At 37.1% G+C, this 20929-nt stretch overlaps 1 protein-coding gene across 5 annotated transcripts in view; it reads right to left on the reverse strand.

Annotated features, from left to right (window-relative positions):
- Positions 1 to 273: 273 nt before the first annotated feature.
- PIK3CB (phosphatidylinositol-4,5-bisphosphate 3-kinase catalytic subunit beta) overlaps positions 274 to 20929 on the reverse strand; it is a 102354-nt gene continuing 81698 nt past the window's right edge. For all 5 annotated transcript variants that reach the window (XM_074912273.1, XM_074912272.1, XM_074912276.1 and 2 more), the window contains 11 exons: positions 20355 to 20476; positions 18109 to 18252; positions 17066 to 17165; positions 14538 to 14716; positions 13779 to 13888; positions 13380 to 13458; positions 5770 to 5937; positions 5178 to 5301; positions 3951 to 4096; positions 2277 to 2409; positions 274 to 1792 (listed from right to left, as the gene is read on the reverse strand). In XM_074912273.1, coding sequence (XP_074768374.1) covers positions 1655 to 1792; positions 2277 to 2409; positions 3951 to 4096; positions 5178 to 5301; positions 5770 to 5937; positions 13380 to 13458; positions 13779 to 13888; positions 14538 to 14716; positions 17066 to 17165; positions 18109 to 18252; positions 20355 to 20476 — 1443 coding nt within the window. In that variant the 3' untranslated portion in view covers positions 274 to 1654. The remainder of the gene's footprint in view (positions 1793 to 2276; positions 2410 to 3950; positions 4097 to 5177; positions 5302 to 5769; positions 5938 to 13379; positions 13459 to 13778; positions 13889 to 14537; positions 14717 to 17065; positions 17166 to 18108; positions 18253 to 20354; positions 20477 to 20929) is intronic.

Below are 20929 nucleotides of genomic sequence, written 5' to 3' on the forward strand. Positions count from 1 at the left end.
TGCCACCAGAAACCCACCACTCAAACCCAGCACAATAGTATAACAAAAACAAAAAAAACAAATCAAAACAAAAATACAAACCACCACAAACCACTTGTTACTTTTACAATATTCTAGAAGCAGAGGTCTTTCAGACAGATTAGCCTAAAGGGTGAGGACAAGAGACTCAAACCACCACATAAAATGCTATCCTGGCTCCAGACAGGTTCTTGACCTTTAGAAGAAGCAAAAAACCCCCCAAACAACAAGAAAAAATAATAGATCACTCTCAACAAAGTAAAACCACCTTTAATTAAATTCCTACATAAAACAATATTTCTATGCAAAAAACCTGTTTAGTCAAAAAGTAAATATATATGTTTAATTCTCTTTCAAATGTCAACAAGAATTGAGAGCTACCAGTGTTCCTTGGAGAACAAGCAGTAGTTAAAGTCTACCTTGCTGATGTTCAGAAACAGTATATTACACCTTTTAACCAGCAGTTCCCTATTGCACGTAACAAATTTGCTCTCCATTTAAGCACCTAAAAGCCTGGTACCTCACTAAATAAATTAAAACAAATCCAGTTTCTTCAGCAACCATCTTCAACATATATACCTTGGTAAAGCAACATTACTGCAAGCTTTTAATAAATACAGAAAGAAAAGATTAATGACTTCTCATTGGTGTTTTATGGAATGATCTTTTCCCATAAACACTCGCTTTTCCAAACATTTGGGGTTTTTGGTATGTATGCTCTAAAAATCATTATGCGTAGGATATTTATGGAAAATTTTCCATACATAGTTCAGTACATTTGCATGGCACAACTAATCTGAGATATGAACTTCAATGTAAGGCTGCAAGGAGCTCCCTGCTGAACTTGAAATAAATGTGTCTCTTGAGGAGTCAAAAACAAATCCCCAGAGGGCGAGTGGGAGACCATAACCAACGAAGGGTTCTCAGATATGTCTGGAATTTGCCTAACTTTCCTTTTACCAAAGAGCTTCTTCTGTGTATCATGTCAGAGCAACAAGATTGTGCAACCCTGAACATCTGGATGCTGCATCATTTTCAAAAGTCTCTCCCTGCCCCCCCCCCCCCAATCTGCTCTTCTTTTGGCTGCACTATAAGACATTAAGCAGCTCCCTGTAGTACAATGATACTGTGGTTGCTATTTACAGTAGAATTAATGCATCTGTGCCAGTAGGGCAGAGTTCGTATGAAAAATATACACAATATGCTCATTTTTAGCCAGATTAGGATATAAAAAAAAAAAAAATCTCACTCTTCAAGTCCTGACTTTAAACAAAGAACAGTTCTGTCAGAGGTCTTCAAACCTCTTGAGTATGTTAGAGTACATTACCCTAATGTATAAAAACAAATATTTACACCTCCATAAAGTACCAAAGAATTTTTAAAAATGCCTAGTAGCTCTCAGCGTGCAAAGTCAGCAGGAACTGATTATCCAGGATGTTCAACTATTTGTAGAGACAGTCTTGGAATCAAGCATTCAGAAGCAGAGTGCAAAAGACTCAGGAATTACTTCGGCCCACTTCATTTGTTGTTTTATTTTCTTTCTTATTTAAAATAAGTTTTGTTGGTCCATACTACAGATCCCCTTTAGAAACACTTCTCAAGGTAACATTCAGCTTAGTGCAAATGCAAAAATCTTCTAGGATCTGTAATCTTTCCGAACAGTGTGAGCCATCCAGTTCACTTTAGTAGTCCAACTTTCCCGGAGTGCTTCATCAAACTTTTGCTTAAACTGTTTTAGTGCTTCTTCCTCACTCTTCCCTAAGGCAAGAGAGTCCTAAGATGATAGGAAAACAAATACTGTTAGGAATTTTAAAATCCACAGCTAAGGCTTCATTCACCTTTCAAAACAAACCACATTCTGTTTTTTTTCTGTTTTGACACTTTTTTTACCTCTTATTCATTGAGCAATACATCAGTGGTATTTTCTGGGTTTAAGGAGAAAACTAAAGAATTAAGCAAGTAATTTTCACCTTTACAGGTCTATGCTTGTGCATGAGCCAGGATGTAAAACACCTCTGAAATGACTACATTTAAGATGCAGGGATGCCAAACTCATTATAGAATGGATGAGAGTATTCATAACTTCCTTTGACCACTAGGACTGACTACACACCTTGTTCTACAGAGCTGAAAAAGCAAGCTTTGAGAACTATGCAGAAATCTTGAGAGAAGTGGAAAACACAATGTGTTCACCTCAGAATCAAAATTCACATACTGAAAAAATGCTACATCCTGCGGAGCTGCAAATCTTACTTTACCTTGAGATACTGGATGTCCTTGACAGAGGTTAGCTCTGGAAGCCCTGCAGTTAACATCAGTGCAAAGAGTGTAATAAATAAGTTTCCATGTTTTCGCAGAATCAAGTATGCTTCTTCACAATACTGGCGGAACCTGCACGTTCAACCACAAAACACATGCAGTGAAGAGAACTTGTGAGAACTTAGACTGTTGACAAACACATGTAATGTTTTCCAAAAACGGTTACCTGCTCTAGCACATATAATATTGTAGGAATACAGTAACAGAAAGAACAGAGGTGTCTACAGAACTTCCAATGCGTTCCCACAAAAACATCCCATGGCTCTCCAACAAGCCCTTAAAACACTGGCACAAAATACCAAAAGCTTTAAGGAAACCACTGTCCTTCAGAAAGAGCAAAAAAATGTCAAAGGTAATGCCAGCGTCCCACCTCCTGGAGAATTTGTTGGGTGAAACACCCTGATGATCCTATATAGTGGACCTCCAGTGGGAAAACAAAAGCTCTGTAGCATTCCCTACCAATCCAGCCTGCCTCAGTAAGGTAATTCCTTTCCACAAACATGGTCAAAATTGAACCAACTGCCAGATCTGGTATAAAGACCCATCATGCAGAGACTTGAAAGCTTGCTCAGTGTCCCCATATGTGCCAACTGTCCAGTGTCTAATCTGTAAATTTCCAGAGGAAATAGGAAGAACCCTTCAGATTAAGATGACAAGTCGTACTTGAAAGAATAAATTCTCTTCTGAGGCATTTTTCAAGTGGAAGCAGAATCCTGCTGCCATCTGAAGTACTCCATATTCCTCAGCTCTTGCAGCAGCAGTCACCTAATAGCCTTTACTTTATGGTTCTAAAACTGGAGCTACAGGTTGATTTCCTCACTCTCCCGGAGAAACATGGGTCACCAACAGTTGTTTTCCATTCTTCCTAGACACACCATTACAAATGTATGTACAGCTTTTTCTACCAGACATATACATACGATATATCAAGCCATACCTAAGTACTTAATTTCATATCTTTGTCAACGAATTCTTCCTGTAAAAACCAATAGCAAAGTGAGAGCAAAACATTCAAAATGCCTCTCCAGTCAATTGGTGAGAATGATATAAAAGAGAAAAAACAAAAAATCTACCTCAACGGGTAGGATCACAGAGTGTAGCCTTCCCTTGTCGTGTGCTTTCATGTTCCAAGATGGGAAGGGGCATGCAAAAGCGTGGGGTTACGAGCGCACGGCTCTACATGCCTAAGCATCTAAGGAGGGTCAGGATCAAAGTGCCCATCAAAGGTGCACTGGCAGACAGGAAGGGTGAAGGGAGCCTGTTTTTAAGTCTAGTGCTTCACCTCACTGGAACAACAGTCTGTGGAATCCCTCCCTAGTGCCCAGTGCTGCTGAATGTAAAAGAAGATGAGCTCAGAAGAATCTACCACCTCCTGTTGGAGGAGACAAAAAGGAACCGTATCTTTCCACTGCAGAGCTGCTGTTTCTGATGTAGGAAGCAATTTGTATATATATTCTAGCTCAGGTAAAGTAGGTAACATTGCAAATGCATGTTAGCACACTTCCACACAACTACAATTGAGCAAACTAAACCCAGAGAGGTTCCTGGTGTGCTGGAAATTATCACCAGAGATCATCTCAGTCACAAAAGAAAGAGAACAGAATAAAACTCACCGACCAAACTTTTCAGTGTTCCCTGTTTTTCCTTGTTGAATAACATGAATGAAGTCATAGGTGAGTATGAAAGGTACTCGCTCCCTTTTAATTCCAAACTTGGACTTGAAGTTTCCAAGAATATGACCAAAATCTATATGAAAGAGCTAAAAAAACAGAAGTAAAAATTAATTTCTCCACTGAAATATTTCACTTTTCTAACATCTCTACAGGATGCAGGTATCAAGAACAGTTAACTCATAATGCTGCTCTCCACAGTCCATGGTTTCAACCCTTTGGGCCTATTTAGTTTTAATGTTTCAAGATTTATTTAAAGTCAGTGCTAAAACCCATACTCTTATGAGCGACCACTGCTACAAATCAGTGTGCAAAAGATTATCTCAAGTTTAAGCTTCTGATCTCTGCCAAGAGACATCTTGCTGGTAGTATCAGATAGAAAAATGAGCCCAATGATGAGCCCCATGAGGCTCAACATCATCGTAGCCAAGGGCTTCCTCATAAACTCAGGAGCAAAGCCACTACAAGTTAAGTTCCTCTCAGGAACCTGGGATGGTTCTCCCATTTTAGAGTCAAAGATAAGGGTATTTCAGCTTTCTTCTAGTAGGTAAAAACTTAAAAAAATACTGCAAAATGTTTATAGAACTCCCACTTTTATAACCCTTACTTGTTTTATAGGCAGACTAATTTAAATAAAATTAGACAAGCTACAGTAGAAAGTAACTATTAAACAGGAAAATAAATTTATAAGAGTTTACCTAGGTTCTAGGTTTTGAGACTTATAGTCATGGCATTATGCTGATACCAAATTCAATACTGAAAATTTCTGCAGAGGTGGAGTGGACTGTAGAGACTAACTTCAGGAAAACTACACTGCTCAAAACTGCAATTCATGTCTTTTTAAGGACGGTCTTCTGCAAGATACTCTAAGACTACTTTTATTCAATGGATCTGAACCATTAACAGGCCTTCTGGATGTTCTGAAAAAGTTCTACAGAACAGCCTCACTTGATATAGAATTGCTTACTAAACAGGCTTTGGTCAGTCCTTCCACTAGTTTTACATTTCTTTCTTTGAAGCTCTCTTCAATTCCCAGTAAACAAAGACATCAGTTCTAACAATAAGTGGATTTGATTTTACTGAGACACTAAAGAAATTAAAAATTCTCAAGATAATTCTTGCACAACAGAAATACTGTAGTTATTTTTTGTTTACAGAAGAGATTTTTACCTGACCATTTTTCCTGACCATGATATTGTCACTGTGTCTGTCACCAATCCCCAGCACGTAAGTAGCTACACAGTAGCCAGCACAAGACAGAGTAAATTCTTCAATGGCTCGATCCAAGTCATCTCTATAATCACAAAGACAAACAATATAATTCATGTCATGTCTTGACCTCAAAAATGATTTTTGCTTCTTTAAACCAGAAGCCTCTTAGAATGCTGTAAAGCTAGACTTATTTGAGAGAAAATACTGTAAACCACAGCTACAGAAAATAGGAGAGGTGCAAACATTATGAAAGGCAACAACATCAAGACTTGAGACCCATGTAGTTTTGTTGGGTTTGTGTGTTTTGTTTGCCAAACCTTGTATAACTTACTTAACAACATGCAGTCAAAATGCTGCAAATGTCAGAATTTCAGCTGGATCGTTGTTTGAATTTCAAGGGCACCACGAATCTGAGTCAAAATTTGACATACTGGAAAAATAAGCGGTAACAAACCTGCCAGAAGATCCACTTGGTTCTCAATATTAAAACAGAAACTTACAGGAACTTTGTAGTTTACACTACAGATGAGAAAATTGCTACAGAAATTACCCTAAATTGTATTCCTTCAGCCAGTTTAAGAGAGCATCTTTGTTGAAGGCAGCAGCAGCAGCAACATTGCTGCTATTTAACTGAATGTCAGCAATGGTTTCTGAACTAGAAACAGCCTCAATAAGGCCAGAGTGATCTCCAGTTGCTAGACAGCCATATGGCAATATCCTGAAACAAAACAGAGATTCACGTTAAAACCAAAAATAGTAAGAATGTTTTAGGGTATCAGTATTTGGAGCGGGCTGAATACTCATGCTAACTTGAACATTAAACTCTGGAATGTGAACATAAACATATTACTTGAAAAGTTGAAATACCAGCAATACATTTAAAACAATTTTTTCCTATTACATACATATATGTAAAAAAAGAAATTAAAGGCAGCCCTAATTTTTCCCTTTTACAAGGGAAAAGAGTTACTTGTAATTTTATAGGAGAAACCATAGAGGGAGCCCTTTGTTTTAATTTGTTAATTTACTGGCTAAACAGACAGTGTTACACACATGCTCATTCTAGACTAAATTATTTGTGTAAATGAAAAAGCAGATTTTAACCTTTTCCCCCCATTCTTCCTATTTCAGCTTTAAATGTTGGAAATCCTTTTAAATATAAAATAGTATTTTCCAACTCTTACTAATTTTAAGCATAGAAACCTAATAAAAAACAGGAATACATCTTTTAACCCACCTGCTATGTGAGCATTCCTGTGCATTCATATACTATCCCTAATGAAAATACCTACAACTATATCATTGCATTAAAATAAGACACAGTTAAAGATACAAATCAAGGAGAGATGTGTCTAAACAGGTAAGTGTATTTTTCCAAGCCGTTTCTTCACGCCAGATGCTTAAAATGCTAAACAGAATGGCAACACAGATGGGAGCTCAATTATGCAACGGAAACTTAAAGCAAACTTTTCAAAGGCACTGCATCATAACTGGAGGTGTCTACTCTCGTGCTAGGTATCTCAGGTAAGAATTTTATCTCAGTTCTGGTTGTGGATCCATGTATAAGAGGATGGATGCCCATGCAAATTTAACTGCAGTACACAAGCTATAGACTAGCACTCACTAATTTACAAAGCTGTATTAAACAACTTCAGGACACATTAAAATTTGCGTGTATATATAAATCTAAATAAAAAGCACTGCTGGTGAAGCTGTCATCAGTATTTATGTATAAAACAGATATTAATTTTGATTGCTACACAGCAGAACCACATCTCTTAACTGACAGCCTATTATCACAAGCCATAGAAGAAAAATAAATAAAATTCCCAGCGAAATTGATCAAACATTTTGGCATAATAGCTATAACTGAACCATTTCTCTACCTCAGTGATAACAAACAACCAAAGCAGCACAAGTAGTAATACTATATGGTGGGGTATTCTTCTCTACCGGCAACAAAGCAAACTGAAAACCTGATTCAACGGGGTATTTACAGAACACTCAACTTCAAAACAAAAAAAGAACTGCTGATTTGGAACCTTCTTCCCGTTTCTATTCTAATCTATTTCCCAATTAAAAGCCCCAGCTCTCTAGACCAGAGGGTTCTCACAGTGAGCAGAAGGGTATCTGTAATTACCAAACACCAGTGTTCATGATACAAGGAAGCACTGCCCATCCTTATCACGACACGACAAATGTAAGCCAAATATTGCCAGGTTAAAGTGCATGCTGGCCGTCTTCCACGGCATTTCAACCCACCCTACTTGCAGCTTAACTGGGCACTTGTCCAACAACTTCCCCTTCAAAAGCAAGCAATGATGAAAGCCTTCAGCCCCTTGAGGACTGTGTGCTTACAACTGGAGGAAAAAACATCCTTGTCAGAGAGACAGTTTGACAGGAGTCAAGTTAGGGACAAATCCTCTGGGCCCTTTCCATCTCATTCTGGTCTTTCTGACTTCAACATCTGTCAGCAGGATAAAAAGCTCCTTGCTTTTTAATGCCAGCAAAGACCATGGACAGATCAATACAGCAATTCTGGGCAGGACAGAAAATTCTCCACTCTGTTTAATACCGCTCTGTATTTCAAGAGCTTAATTCTCCAAAGCAGTATCTTTCCGAATACACCACCAAGTTCTGGTAATTTATCAACCAGTCTCTGTAACTTCAGGTCCAATGACTTGAAAATAATGACATTCTTTAGACTTGCAACAAATGCATTTTTCAGTATATTTGCGAACACTGATTTCATTCATACACAGCCGCTTAACATCAGACTTCATACACATTAAGGGAGGTGAAAATGATAACACACTATAAATAGGCAGTGAAATGAAAAAGTAGTTTAGAGAGCTCTCACTATTTGTCCAAAAAGTAACCAAGCACTAAATACCTTTATTACAATTTACCACAGCAAAGGTCACTCAACATAGATCAAATTCCACAAATTTAGGATTTTTCTGTTGCTCCATTACTTTACTAATTTCTCCCTTAACACAATTTCAATGCTGTAATATAGGTAGAGCAGCAGAAATACCTTTTGACACAAGGGTTACTCTCCTAAGAGGTACAACAGTGCCAACCACACAGCATGCTTGGGAAGACAGATATTATGCTCCTCTGCTGGGACGTGTATTTGTAATATTTAAACATCACTCAGAAATAAGGGAAAGTTATGTAATCTACTACGAATATGCCCATACACACAATTTCGGATGTGGAATTTTTTAAAGCAAAATAACTTGAAGAGTTGTAAGTTTTCAGGGGGTTTGAACCTCCAAAAGTCTCAATCTGTCACTCTGCTGATACAACCTCAATATAAATACTGTTTAAGTTTGTTCCATAATTTCTCATTTTTAAAGTACAAGTAACAACTAGAGATAAAGAAAGAACTGATGAAGTTTGGCTGCACATACTTACTAATGTCTTAGGTCAACTATTTCCTGCTCAGTTTTCAGGTAATAGTTTGCCTTAGAATGACTAGGTATGGGGATTAGTTAATGAATATGCTTTTTTGATTTTCTCCTTTCTCTCTGGTACTTGACTGACATCTAAGGTAAACTGACTCTGAGCCAGACTTCTCTAACTGAGAAGGGCAGTGTTCCTCTGGGGTGATGGTCTTTGATGTCTAATGGTTGGGTCTGTGCTGAGAAGCAGATGAAGTTTTATTCAGCTGTGCACCCCACAGTCCATCCAGGGATAGCCCAGGATGAAGGGCCTGCTGGCATACACTGTTGCATCCTCCCTCATACACATATTTCCTTTTCCGATACAAACCCTGGTCTTGTTCTGGTATGTGGTCAGAATGCACACACAGGAACCTAGACAACAAAACACACCATGTGTGAAAGAGGCCAGTGTACCCATGAGACAAATTAGTTGACAGTTAAACAAACAAACAAACCGACCAACCTTTCTCCTTCTTCAGCTGTGGAGATCTCAAAACCAAGATATATTTGGTGTTCCTCTCCAGAGCTGAAAAATCCCACTGGGAATATCATGCTTGCTTTAGACACAGACTGGGCTAAGATTTTCTTTTAAATTACTACTAAAGAACTGACTGTGGATTGCAGTGCAATTATAAGGAAACCAGTCCTAACTCCTCGTTAAACTCCTCGAAACCAACCAAACTCCTCAATAGCAGGAGTTGCCATTTGATCCACACTTGACAGAAGATGTACAATTTGCTTGTGGCAAGATATTACTGACTGAAAAAGAGAGGCAAACAGCAAGTGCTTCTGCTCTTACACTGGTGAAACAAGTGGGAAGCCCTGCTTTTACATGAGTGAAGTTACCAAACTTTCTTTAGTGGAAAAAAGTTGAAAGACACAAAATCCATCACGCATCCACAAAAGGAAAAAGGGAAGCAACAGCTTCAGGGAAACCAAAGTCTTAAACAATGATACAGGGCAAGAAGAAAAGATTCCATCCATTGGTATAGCTGTATGAAGTTGTATTTTTCAGGAAAGCTGATCTATTTGACACTACTCTTTTGCCTGCCACCATGCCTCTTAACCAAGCAACAAGAATCAAGCCAAGTCCCAACGCATGAACAAGACAACAGAATTCCTTACCACTGCTGTTAATTCATTTTGGAGTTGCCTCTGCTTGAGAGGCATGTAGACCGTAAACATGAAGATCACAAAGTCTTACCCTCTTCGCTGCGGCCTCATGCTCCAGGCATTCAGAGTGCTGTTCTGCCCAATGCTGGTTTCAATTAAGGCCATTTCAGAGCCTTCCCTTGGCAATTGCCTGGTTAATCTCTCTTTGATAGACATAGGATTGTAACCCTGCCTCAATCCCAGAATTTTATTTTATAATCATAACTATGAGAGGATGAATGGAAGGAAGATGCTCCCAGTTAAGTAAATAAATGGAAGGGGCCAATTATAGAAATTCAGTTCTCACCAGGAACTTCCCCTTTCTACTTTTTTTTCTTCTGAGAGTTTTAAGAAAAATCTTGGACATCAGAGACACTTTTTGGTTTTCCTTTGTTGAGTTTAAAAAAATGCCTTAGTCAGGAAAAGCATATTTGATGTCTCCTAATCACTATTCCTGTTTGCTAGGCATGGTGTGTGGCCCAGGCTGGAACCACAAACTCAGTTTCTGGGAAGGCAGGAACCAAAGAATCCTTCATGTGGGATTCCACAGCTGCCAGAGGTTGTCCTTGCCCCTAAATGCTGGATCAGTCTCCTCACAGTGTATTTATAATGACATAAATTATCTGAAGTTTCCTCAAATCAGTGTTCAACTTAACACACATTCAGTCACCTCAGCGCAAATCTATGCTTCCAGAAACAATTTATTATTCACATTCCTACCTTATCCCATACTTCACTCAAAGGAATCTTTCCATAAGTCACATAAGTAACAAGTTTATAATTCTACTTATCTGTGCAGACTAATGTCATGTGCCTTATGAAGCTCCCAGTATTAGGCTTGAACCACTAAAAATGTGAAATGAGCTCAAAGAATTTAAATTAAATATTTCAAGTAATATTTAAATAAGTCCTTCTAGCCTTATAAACAACACTTTAAAATTAAACACAGAAGATTATAGCTGTTTCACAGGAACACAAAATTGAATTTACTGCCTCCAAATGGTTTATAATGATGTGACACTCAGTATCCTCTTTAGAACTATTTTTCTAAAAAGAATAAATTAGAATCTGAGAATTTTATTGGTTAAAACTGGTGTATAGATTTGGCTGGAAAAGTTCCCCATGTACTAGAGGGTGGTATGATAACATTGCACAATGCCTGGTTACTGTTTCTCTTTGGAGTACTCTAGTATTCCTATAAAGAAGTCATGCTTATCTTAGCAAGCATATGAAGGCAAGAAAGCTGCTTTGCAAGAGACTTTGGAAGATTCATAGATATTTCCAGTCTGAAAAAGGTTTTTTGACATCCAAATAGCATTTTACCATTAAAAGAATGCAAAGTAAGACTTCAGAATATACATTGAAGTTGTTCACAATGTCTGCAAGTCTTGGTGCACACAGCAGTAAGAGGACTGCTCACAGGAGCAGTCACAACCGATTAAAAAGTGACTGGCTGACACAGAAGGAGATATTGCCCTAGAGACATGACTAATGAACTAATAAAAAAATGAAAATCCCACAACCCTCCTCATCATTCTGAAACAAGTTTTCCAAATGCTGGAAATCCCTGTACTCAGAATATCTTATAAAGGCTTATTGCATCATTTTGACAGAAGTGGCTTTGGAGGAGCAGCAGAGCAATCGAGAAGATTCTTCTCAGAGTATTTCTGTCCTAACAGAATACTTAAATTATGAATTTTCATTTCCACTGTAAATTTACAACCTCACAAAACCTGCCCAAAGGAAGCAGAAATGGAAGCTTTAGCATGAAATACAGGCAAGTTCAATACCATAAAAACCTTTTTACTATAAATGCACTAGGACATTATGCTTTTCCCCCACTGACTTTATAATGGTGGTGTTACAACTAGTTCATTGAAATGGCATTGAAAAGTGAAATTTTAAGGAAGCTGCAACATACTTTTTTCCCCATATAGTAGTGATTTTAAATATACCACCTTTGCTGCCAACCTCGTCTTACTCTTGAATGACTATCTGCTGTTAATCACGATTCAAAAATACGACTGAAAACATGCGGTAACTGAGATCAGCAGGTGGTAAGCATAAACCAGATGGGAGTACTTTTTCTTACATACATACTTAAATAATAAAAGTCTTTCACTGCAGAATACTGACAAGGCTAAGAATATAAAAATTCCTGTACACTCCAGTGGTAATCCACTTGTCAGCCTCCAGGCAGACTATGTAGGTGTCCACCCACCCAGACTGTAACATCCTAACTGAAGAGGCAAGACTATTATGGGATTCAGACTCAAAAGCCTTGCTAAAGTCAAGGTAAGGACATTGTCTACTGTTCCCTCCCTCAAAGAAGGCAATCGGATTAGTTGAGCATGGTTTACTCTGAGTAAACCCCAATCATCAACATTTTTTTTGTACAGCAGGAGTCCTAGAAGAGAAGCACAAGCAACTAACCTCTGCTCTCCCAAGACCTTAATCTTCATGAAGCCTGTTATGTAATTAATACAAGACAGACATTCCTCTGTTAAATTTCGTAGGGAAATAGATTGCAAGTATAAAAATTTATTTTCACAGTAATACATTCACCTGTGACCATGGCAGCACAAACCATACATGTCCTTAAGAAGCAAGACCAAGAGAAATAAGAAAATGTTAAAAAGAAGAACCTGTATTTGTGCTATATTCCACAATTCTGGTAAATCTCAACTAGACAGTGAAATTCTATTGTAAAGAATCTCAAGACTCCTACTCCCCTGCCCCCAAATTGCCAGTACTTAACACTGACTAATTTCTAGAGAGGGCTTTGTCCATTAGAGACTCTTGATGGTGTATCCCAGATGCAATGCTCAGCAGCTAACTTTCAGCCAGCAGATCTGTGTTCTATGTTCGTACCTCACTTGCACACGTGTATTAGAGTTGCAACTCCCATAATCACTAAGTCCCCATTTTTGCATATACCTGGAAAACCAGTGACCATGAATAGGTAAGTTTGTTACATGAGGAATTTATGAAACACCTCCGTTTGGAAAGGTCACGGACACGAACAACAACAACAACAACAACAAAAATACAAAACCCACTTGCTGGACCCTTAACTCAAGAATTGTTTCCTGACCTTATACAATGCTTTCTATCTAGATCATTTTTCAAAGGATGAAAACAGTAAAACTATGTAAGAGAACAGTGGAATTCATAATCAGCATGGCAACTCAGATAAACGACAAGAGATATGGTGCACCAGGAAAAATACTCTGCTTGATAATAAAAAAAAAATCCCAAAGTTACACTTCACTTCCATTATTTCTTTTCATGGCTAAATTCTTTTGTAATGTGGGCCCACCTAGGGAATAAAATATAAAGAGAAGCCATCTAATTAGTCAAGGTAACTTCTTTCTATAGCATGTTAAGGTAACTGCTTTCTATAGCCTGTTCACCTTGGCTATGACAGCTGACACCTTTGGGCATCGATACAGATGTTTAGAAAGGGGACAGCAGGGAAGGTATTTAAAAAACAGGAAAGCTTTACACTGCTAAAAGTGGACTCTCCATCCACATAAACTAGCCCTCGAGAGATCCTTACCGGAGATCCAGACCAGCTTCTTTCCAAAGTATGTCCATCAAACGCAAAATCTGGAGCGTCAACATGTCCTGTCGGAGGTCTGTAATGAAAGGTTGAAACTGCTACTTCAATTTCTCAGTGTGTTGTAGACAAACTTTCTAATGTTTGTAAGGCCTTCAGAAAAATGTATCTCAAAATACTCATCAAGCCTAAAGGTTAAAGTCGGTTTAATCATAATTATATCGCCACGACTGATAATGTTTATACTTTGAAACCCAGTCAGAAGATGATGCTTAATTTGTTTGCCAATGTTAAAGTAAACCATGTTTATATTATGGCAATACAGAGCAACACAGCTTCAGTGCAAGTGTGTGAATGTAGAAGGAACAGGAAAAATTTAACATTTTTAGCAATGCTTACCATCACCATTTTTAAAGATGATCCCTACAAGATCTCCTCCAAACATTTTATTGTTGTATACTATCCATAGAGGCTTCATTTTAGAATCCATATATCTACACTTCTCAACACTAGAAGAAAATACAACAAAAGTTTTAGTCAAATAAGAATAATTCAACTGAAAATATCTAAACATTGTTCAAAACACAACATGCAGACTTGCAGTTGGAAGTACTTAATGTTATCTCTGCTTTCATCCTGCTACTATGCTATGAATGCTTACCAAGTGATGAACATATCCGGTACAGATGGAATGTATTAGATGCCATGATTGGCATATACATATCCAATTCTTAAATTAAGCACCTGCATTTTCAGGAAAAATAGTTTTCTTTATATCCCTTCCCACCAAATTTTAGACATTATATTTAAGCACTGTTAAAATTTTGGTGGCTTTTGTGCTTATTGTTATAAAGAGAAGCCAGGGATGCAGTCTAATTCACTTTTAGGTTTATATTTAAATACATTTAGCTATGGTAATGCATTGACTAAAAGTGTGTTAAGTTTCATGGTGGATTACAAAAATCTAACTTAACTGTTAGGATTCCTAACCTTTAGGAAGATTCCCAACAGATCTTCTCTCACGATAGAAAAAGTTCCCTGTGAGAGCATATCTGCTGAACAATACAGCCAAAGGAAGTTAAAGCACGTGTGTGTTTCTGCTTTACTGTTTCTGTGCAAAAGTTATGGTGGAATTTTATTCACCCATTCTTAACTTACTGTAGTTCTGAAAGTATAACAGAAGGATTCAGAGGAGACTGGAGGTCAGAAAGTGCTTCTCTGTAAGCATTTTGTTTCAAACAGGTATGCATTGCATCTTTTCCTTTTGCTTTGCTTTGCTTCATGGCATTCAGCTTAATAAGACTATTTAAAGTCTTCATTTTATTAAGGGCTTCCACCTGAAAGAGATATTTTACTTTAAAAGTTACTGCTCCAACTTTACACATAATACAATGCAAAATCCCATTTTAAAACAAAGTATTAAATAATTCTACAACTTTTAAGAAATGGAAATAATAAAATGGCAATTGAGGTGGCATTTCTGAAAAAAATATGAGAACAGCTTTTTCTAAGTCACTCATGTCCCAGAAATCTTACTAAGTAATTAAGACATTGACAGGATAAAAGCTCCTAGGCTTCAAGTCATTTTTTAAGGCATGACTTAACATTTCCAATAAAATGAATGAGGTATTTTAATGTATGATACATTTACACAAATTCCTTCTTCAAAATACAATTTTGATCTACTAATTCAACAAAGCATGTAACATAGGTGCCTCTATCCATACTGAAGTCAACAGAAATAATATTGAGTGCTTCATAGCTCTAACAAAATCAAACATTACTTGAGAGGAGCTATGGACATAGATACTTCATTGCACACATTCAGTAAATGTTTGTTCATTAAAATCCTGCTGAAGTTGGGCATAAGGTAAATGTTCTAATCAATTAAGGTGTTCCAAACCATAGTATCTCATCTAAGCAATATTGTTAATTTAAAAACATGTAAAAAGGCAAGGCAATTATTTGCAATCAATACAGGTTGGTTTAACCCTTTCTCCCTCTTCTTCTGTTTTGCAAAGTTTTCTACTCGTACATAATTTCTAAGAGAACAAGTAAATTATTAATGTAAATGTACCTAACACTAAGAGAGAAAAACCCTTCAATAACAAACTGAGATAGCACATACAACAAATACAATTTCTACATTGCACCTACATCTAAGCAACTTGTCAGTTGAATATAAAATAATTCTTATAACTATCAGCTGTATTTGCACTAGCCACAACACGCTCAGTAATACACATATTCTCTAGCAAGCAGCATCAATTTAATAATTAGAAAAGTCGATTTCTATACAAGGAAGCTTCAATCTAACTTACGAGGTGCTGAGTCAAAACTTACCACTTCTACAGACAGACTGAACCCTGTCAGGCAGGATGCTGTGGAAATTGTATGCGGTTTGATTATAGAACTGAGGCAGTGGAGACCTGCCAGGTCAACCATCTGTCAAAACCAAAAGCATTCTGCTTTTCCACTATGCTAGGAGCTGTACAAACATCGGTGACAAGGGAACAAAATGGAACCCGTGTTGTACAAACAGGAACTTTTTGAAGTATTTCTACTTTGAATTTCTTCCGTGTTTGCACAGTTGGGAATTTTTTTGCCCCTTCTTTGATTGTACTGACATTTGCTTCCTGTGAAGTGCACAAAAACTTTACTGACCTTAGGTCTATTGCTTAAAGCATTTAATCACCTAATCTTTTTATAATTGTGATGATAATACTAACAATCACACGTGTGTAAGAGATGGTCTTTTCAATGTCCTGTGAACTGTAATAATGAGCACAACATTATGTTCCTGTTCCATACACCTTTCAAAACATAGTTTCAATGTAGGCAGTATCAATACTGTTAGAAATAACATTCATCAGACAAGTATCTATTGAGTTATGTCTTTGTGGTCTGATACAGCAAAGACGTTAATTCCAGAGAGAGATCATTTTTCAAAGATTTTTATGGTCGCAGTCTAAATTATCTTGCTAAAATGGCATTAGAGACTTCAAACATGATTTATGAGTGTCTCTTAATGATCCTGATAGACTTACTAGTGTGTTTAAAAGCAAACCTCTCACACTTATTAAGGTATTTGAAAGCAAAAATATATCTTCTTTTTTTTTTTTTATAAATGACACATCTATATTAACACTAAAATGAATATTTGGTTTACTTCAACACGAGGGAGTACTACATTATACTACATCTCGAGGGGTTTTTGCACCACCTTTAAACAAAAGCCAGAGCTGCAGGAAAGTAGTCCTGGAGTCATCTACATAAAGTTTAGATAGAGAGCTAATAGTTTCCATTGAACAAACTACATTTACTGGGGAAAAAAGGTCACAAGTTTCAAGTGCACAGAAACCCTTCTTCAGTTAATAATCCAGTCAGTCTACTGTTCTATCCAGAATACACGCACATATTGCTCAGAGGATCTCGCACTTCTCAGAACACCACAAAACCAGCTCCCTACCTCGAGGCCCCCCAGTACTAGCTGCTTTCTGTGACCGGGAAGATGGTTTCATCATCCATCAGTTCCGCCCTTTTATTTCGGTCACACCCATGCTTCCTCCTCTTCCTCACTGCCCAGCAGATGGACTTTGTTAAGGTAACCCATAGGAGCAATGGAGTAAGTATAAGCGTTACAAGCTAGCGTAAGTCAAGATTTAAAGGAGAAGGGAAGTCCGTACCTGTTTAGCAAGCACCTTCATATGAGCAACACTTCCTCGGCAGTAAGCTTCAAGTATCAAACCAAATTGTATTGAAACAGCAGGTATGTGAACCTCTGACCTGTAAGAAAAGCTCCTCTTCAGACCACAACATTTACAGATCAGCATTCTTCAAATCATTAAAACAAACAAGCCAAATAAAAAAATGCCGAAACACCTCATGGTCATATAGATAAAGCAAAAAGCCAGATTTCTTAAGAAACAACAGAACACTTATGTGCTGAAGACTATGAGGGCTGGCTGGTTTCAATGCATGCCACTTGTTTCAAGGTCTAGGACTGTTCTAGAGGCAGTAATGTTAAGAGGCAGCAACTGGATGCTTTCAGAAACCCTTTTATTCAAGCTATCAGTACTGATAAGTCATAGAAGATGATATTGACAATCAGGGCTGACATTAAACCACGTGTCCTCAAATCTTTGTAAGGAGAGGTCAAAATTTGCCTGAGGGTGAATACTTTGAAATAAAGTGAACCTTCTACCAGAGTCAACTATCCTCTGAAACATTTTCATGTAGTACTTACTCTTTTTATTTAGAAATATCAAAATAAATTGTACTTTGAAGACAGAAATTCAAGCTATTGTCCATTCTGAAATATTTCTGCCATTCATGGAACTGGTCATCAAAAGTAGCAGTGACACATAGTTTTTACTTTCTGTTAGACTCTCAGTGACAATATAAATTTTTCCCAAGTGTGAGGTATATATTTTGTACTTTTACTGCATGTACAGCCAAAACAAACACTAAGGTTATATAAAAACCAACTTATCAGATAGAACTGAATGCAGTTTGCAATACTTTCCTCAAATGGTATATTTCAAACCATGTAATATGTTTTTAATTATAGGCTTGCTCTAATGTATAAATGCCAAAGGTAAAGAAACATAAAGAAGACTTCTAGGGGACTATACTAATGGCTCATTGAGAAAAATCCTCAAAACATCATATTTGAAAGTCCAACCAGACTCAGTAGGTTTCAGAAAGACATAAGGGGAAAAACTCCTACCTTAGATGCCAAAACAACATCTGTCCTATTCTCCTGTTAGCGAGTGCTCTCTCCAATAGAAATCTGGAGAGTGCACAATCAAGAAAAGGTTCGTATTTCAGGACTTGCACAAGTTGAAGAAGATACTGAGAGAGCTCTTCATCACTAGAATGAGGTACATAAAAGCAGTCAATTACAGAGTAACTACATCAGTGATATTCTAGAAATTCATATGCATATGACAGATTCAATAGTGACAGATTTGTTTCAACAGCAAGAGTGTCCCCCAGTTTTTCAGTCTCATGGAGAAGGACAATAATACACAACTTACTGCAATTGCCAGATCAATCAATTCATCAGTAAGTTATACCTCTAACAGAATCTTAAGCAAAAAAAAACCAGAATCTGTAAGCAAAAACCTGGTATTCTGTCATAGACTTTTACAAGATCAAGATCTCAGCCCGAGTGCTAGGTTAAGTACCTGGGGCATTAATTATTTCGAACTATTTCAGACTGGACATTGGCCCCCTTTGACCACTCAACCTCTGATTGAGGGGCTGGACCTTTGGAACCACATAAAGACCCACTGTAACTCAGCAGTTCTCTGCAGCAGGCATGGACAAGAAGGAAAAATAATTGCATATACCTATCAAAGTCATTCCACTTACAAAGCAACGAGGGAAGTATATTCAGACCACCAAAAGCAATTCCATTAATTACTTTAAAAGTTACTACTTGTCAGTTAATAGCTGTTAATTTAAGATACACCTGCAAAGTGATCCATTTAGCCAGAATTGATTGTTTGTTTGTTTTGGAGTTTTTTCATTTTGTTTTTTAAATCATAGCAACAACATGAAGGTTTTCAGAGGCTAAGGAGAAGTACATCATCTTTGAAAAACCAAACAGTGCCCAAATCACTCCTACTTCAGTAGTGCAAATTTAAGTATTTAGTCACAGTTCATAAACATACCTTTGAGAAGCCTCCATGTTAATTGCTTCAAGTAATATCCTGACATAATAAAAATCATTCCAATAATTTTCTATGAAATCCTGTATTCTCCTTGCAAAAAACCACTCTCACAGTTGACAATTATGTTACTCTAGAATAAATGTGAGCATTCATTGACTTTTTACATTTGAGTATCTTTTGTCTTATAAAAGGCCTACAGAATTCAACTTCTCTGATTAAAATAGAAAGAAGGGAAAGAGTAGAAATTTTTCTGTCTGACACTTGAAGACTTCAGAGATGCAAATACTGAATTCTCCTATTCACCCCACCTTACTCTGAAAAACTTCAGTAACTTCGTAAAAACTTTCAAATATGCTGTGCTACATTTATTTTCAAGTATTTTGTTAATTTCAGTTACTAGGATCACCTTTAGGTTACAGTTTTTACCAGCTGCCTTCATCAGCCTTTTTAAAGAAGTTGAAAATTGATTTCTGACACCCAACTGAACACAATGATTTTGCTTCAGAGCCAGAACTAAGGATTCTGGAAATAATTCCAGATGAAACAATTTAGTATTATTAGGGTAGTCCAGCAGCTAAAGTGCTTGTTTGCATTTGAAAGAAGTCAAAATATTCTTCTTTTATTTTTACCCCAAAAGTCTAGCCTTGACCGTTAAAAAATTAATCATTAGACTAGTTATCACAAAGAATTTAAATTCAAGGACAGGAAATACGCAGTAATGCTGCAAATAATAATATTGTCGAAATCCTGCCCTAGGTTAGAGTGAAGAGCAAAATTATATGCGATAAAGGAAGAACCGCAGATAATGAAGGCTACTGTAAAGTATAAACAAGACAATAATTCCGTGGTTTTTTATTATATGCTACAGCTTACACTTCTGTTAAATGATACAGCCAATACCTGACATAGAGTGTGAGGTGGCTGGGTGGGAGTATTACAATAGTCAAATACTATAAAAATTTTCTCCCTTTGTTATTAAAAACTCCTCAATCTATATTGCTCCCTGCCTTTGCCCAAGAAAGGGGTGAACACACAACCCTCACTGGGACAAAGGTACACTGGTGTTCTCTTAGCAAGACAGAAAATAATAATCACGGAATACAAGATGTCAGAATAAGGTGGTTTTATTTGGCTGCCAATATGCTTATCTTGAAATTAGACTTTCTTTGGCCACCTACTCATGGCAGGCAGTATGTTTACATCTTTCCTCTCTGTTTTCTTTTTTTCCTATGAACAAACAGAATGCAGTTTTTCACCCCAGAAACCCTTGCATGCTGAAGTAATACAATATACTCACCTCATTTGCTTTAAACAACCCACTGCATATTCTCTGACATACTGGTCTGGATAATTGAAATCCAACAATTCTAATGCTTCTCTAGGCAGCAGTTTGGGCCATATCTGAAGGAGGGCCTGAAGCTGTTTTAAAAAGATGACTATTAGGTTACAGGTGAAGTAACTATTTAAGAAAACAGATGGGTATAACTGCCCATAAAAGCATCCATGCTAACAGGAGAAGGTTACAGACTGCTTTGGAGGGAGGGAAGGAAGGAGAAAAAAAACAAAAGAGAGAAAAAAAATTCTGAGAAAATAGGCCCACTTCTGATTAAGTTTTTTACCCTGTAAAATGATCCAGATTATTTTTTTGACACCAGATCTCACTTACACTTAGTCTGAAAAACATCTGTTTCTTCACACATAGACACAATGCACAGTAAACAAAAATTAGGTAAACCCAGATATGTAAGTTTTAGAAACAGAGTTTCAATAAAATTTAGATGATATTTTGTAAATGCTCTCATAAATACATAAACATTTTGGTAATGGTAAAAGTTTTCCATTAATGAATAAATTAAAGTAGTTTTTTGTTGA

Source organism: Athene noctua, chromosome 8, assembly GCF_965140245.1.
Source record: "Athene noctua chromosome 8, bAthNoc1.hap1.1, whole genome shotgun sequence".
NCBI lineage: Eukaryota > Metazoa > Chordata > Aves > Strigiformes > Strigidae > Athene > Athene noctua.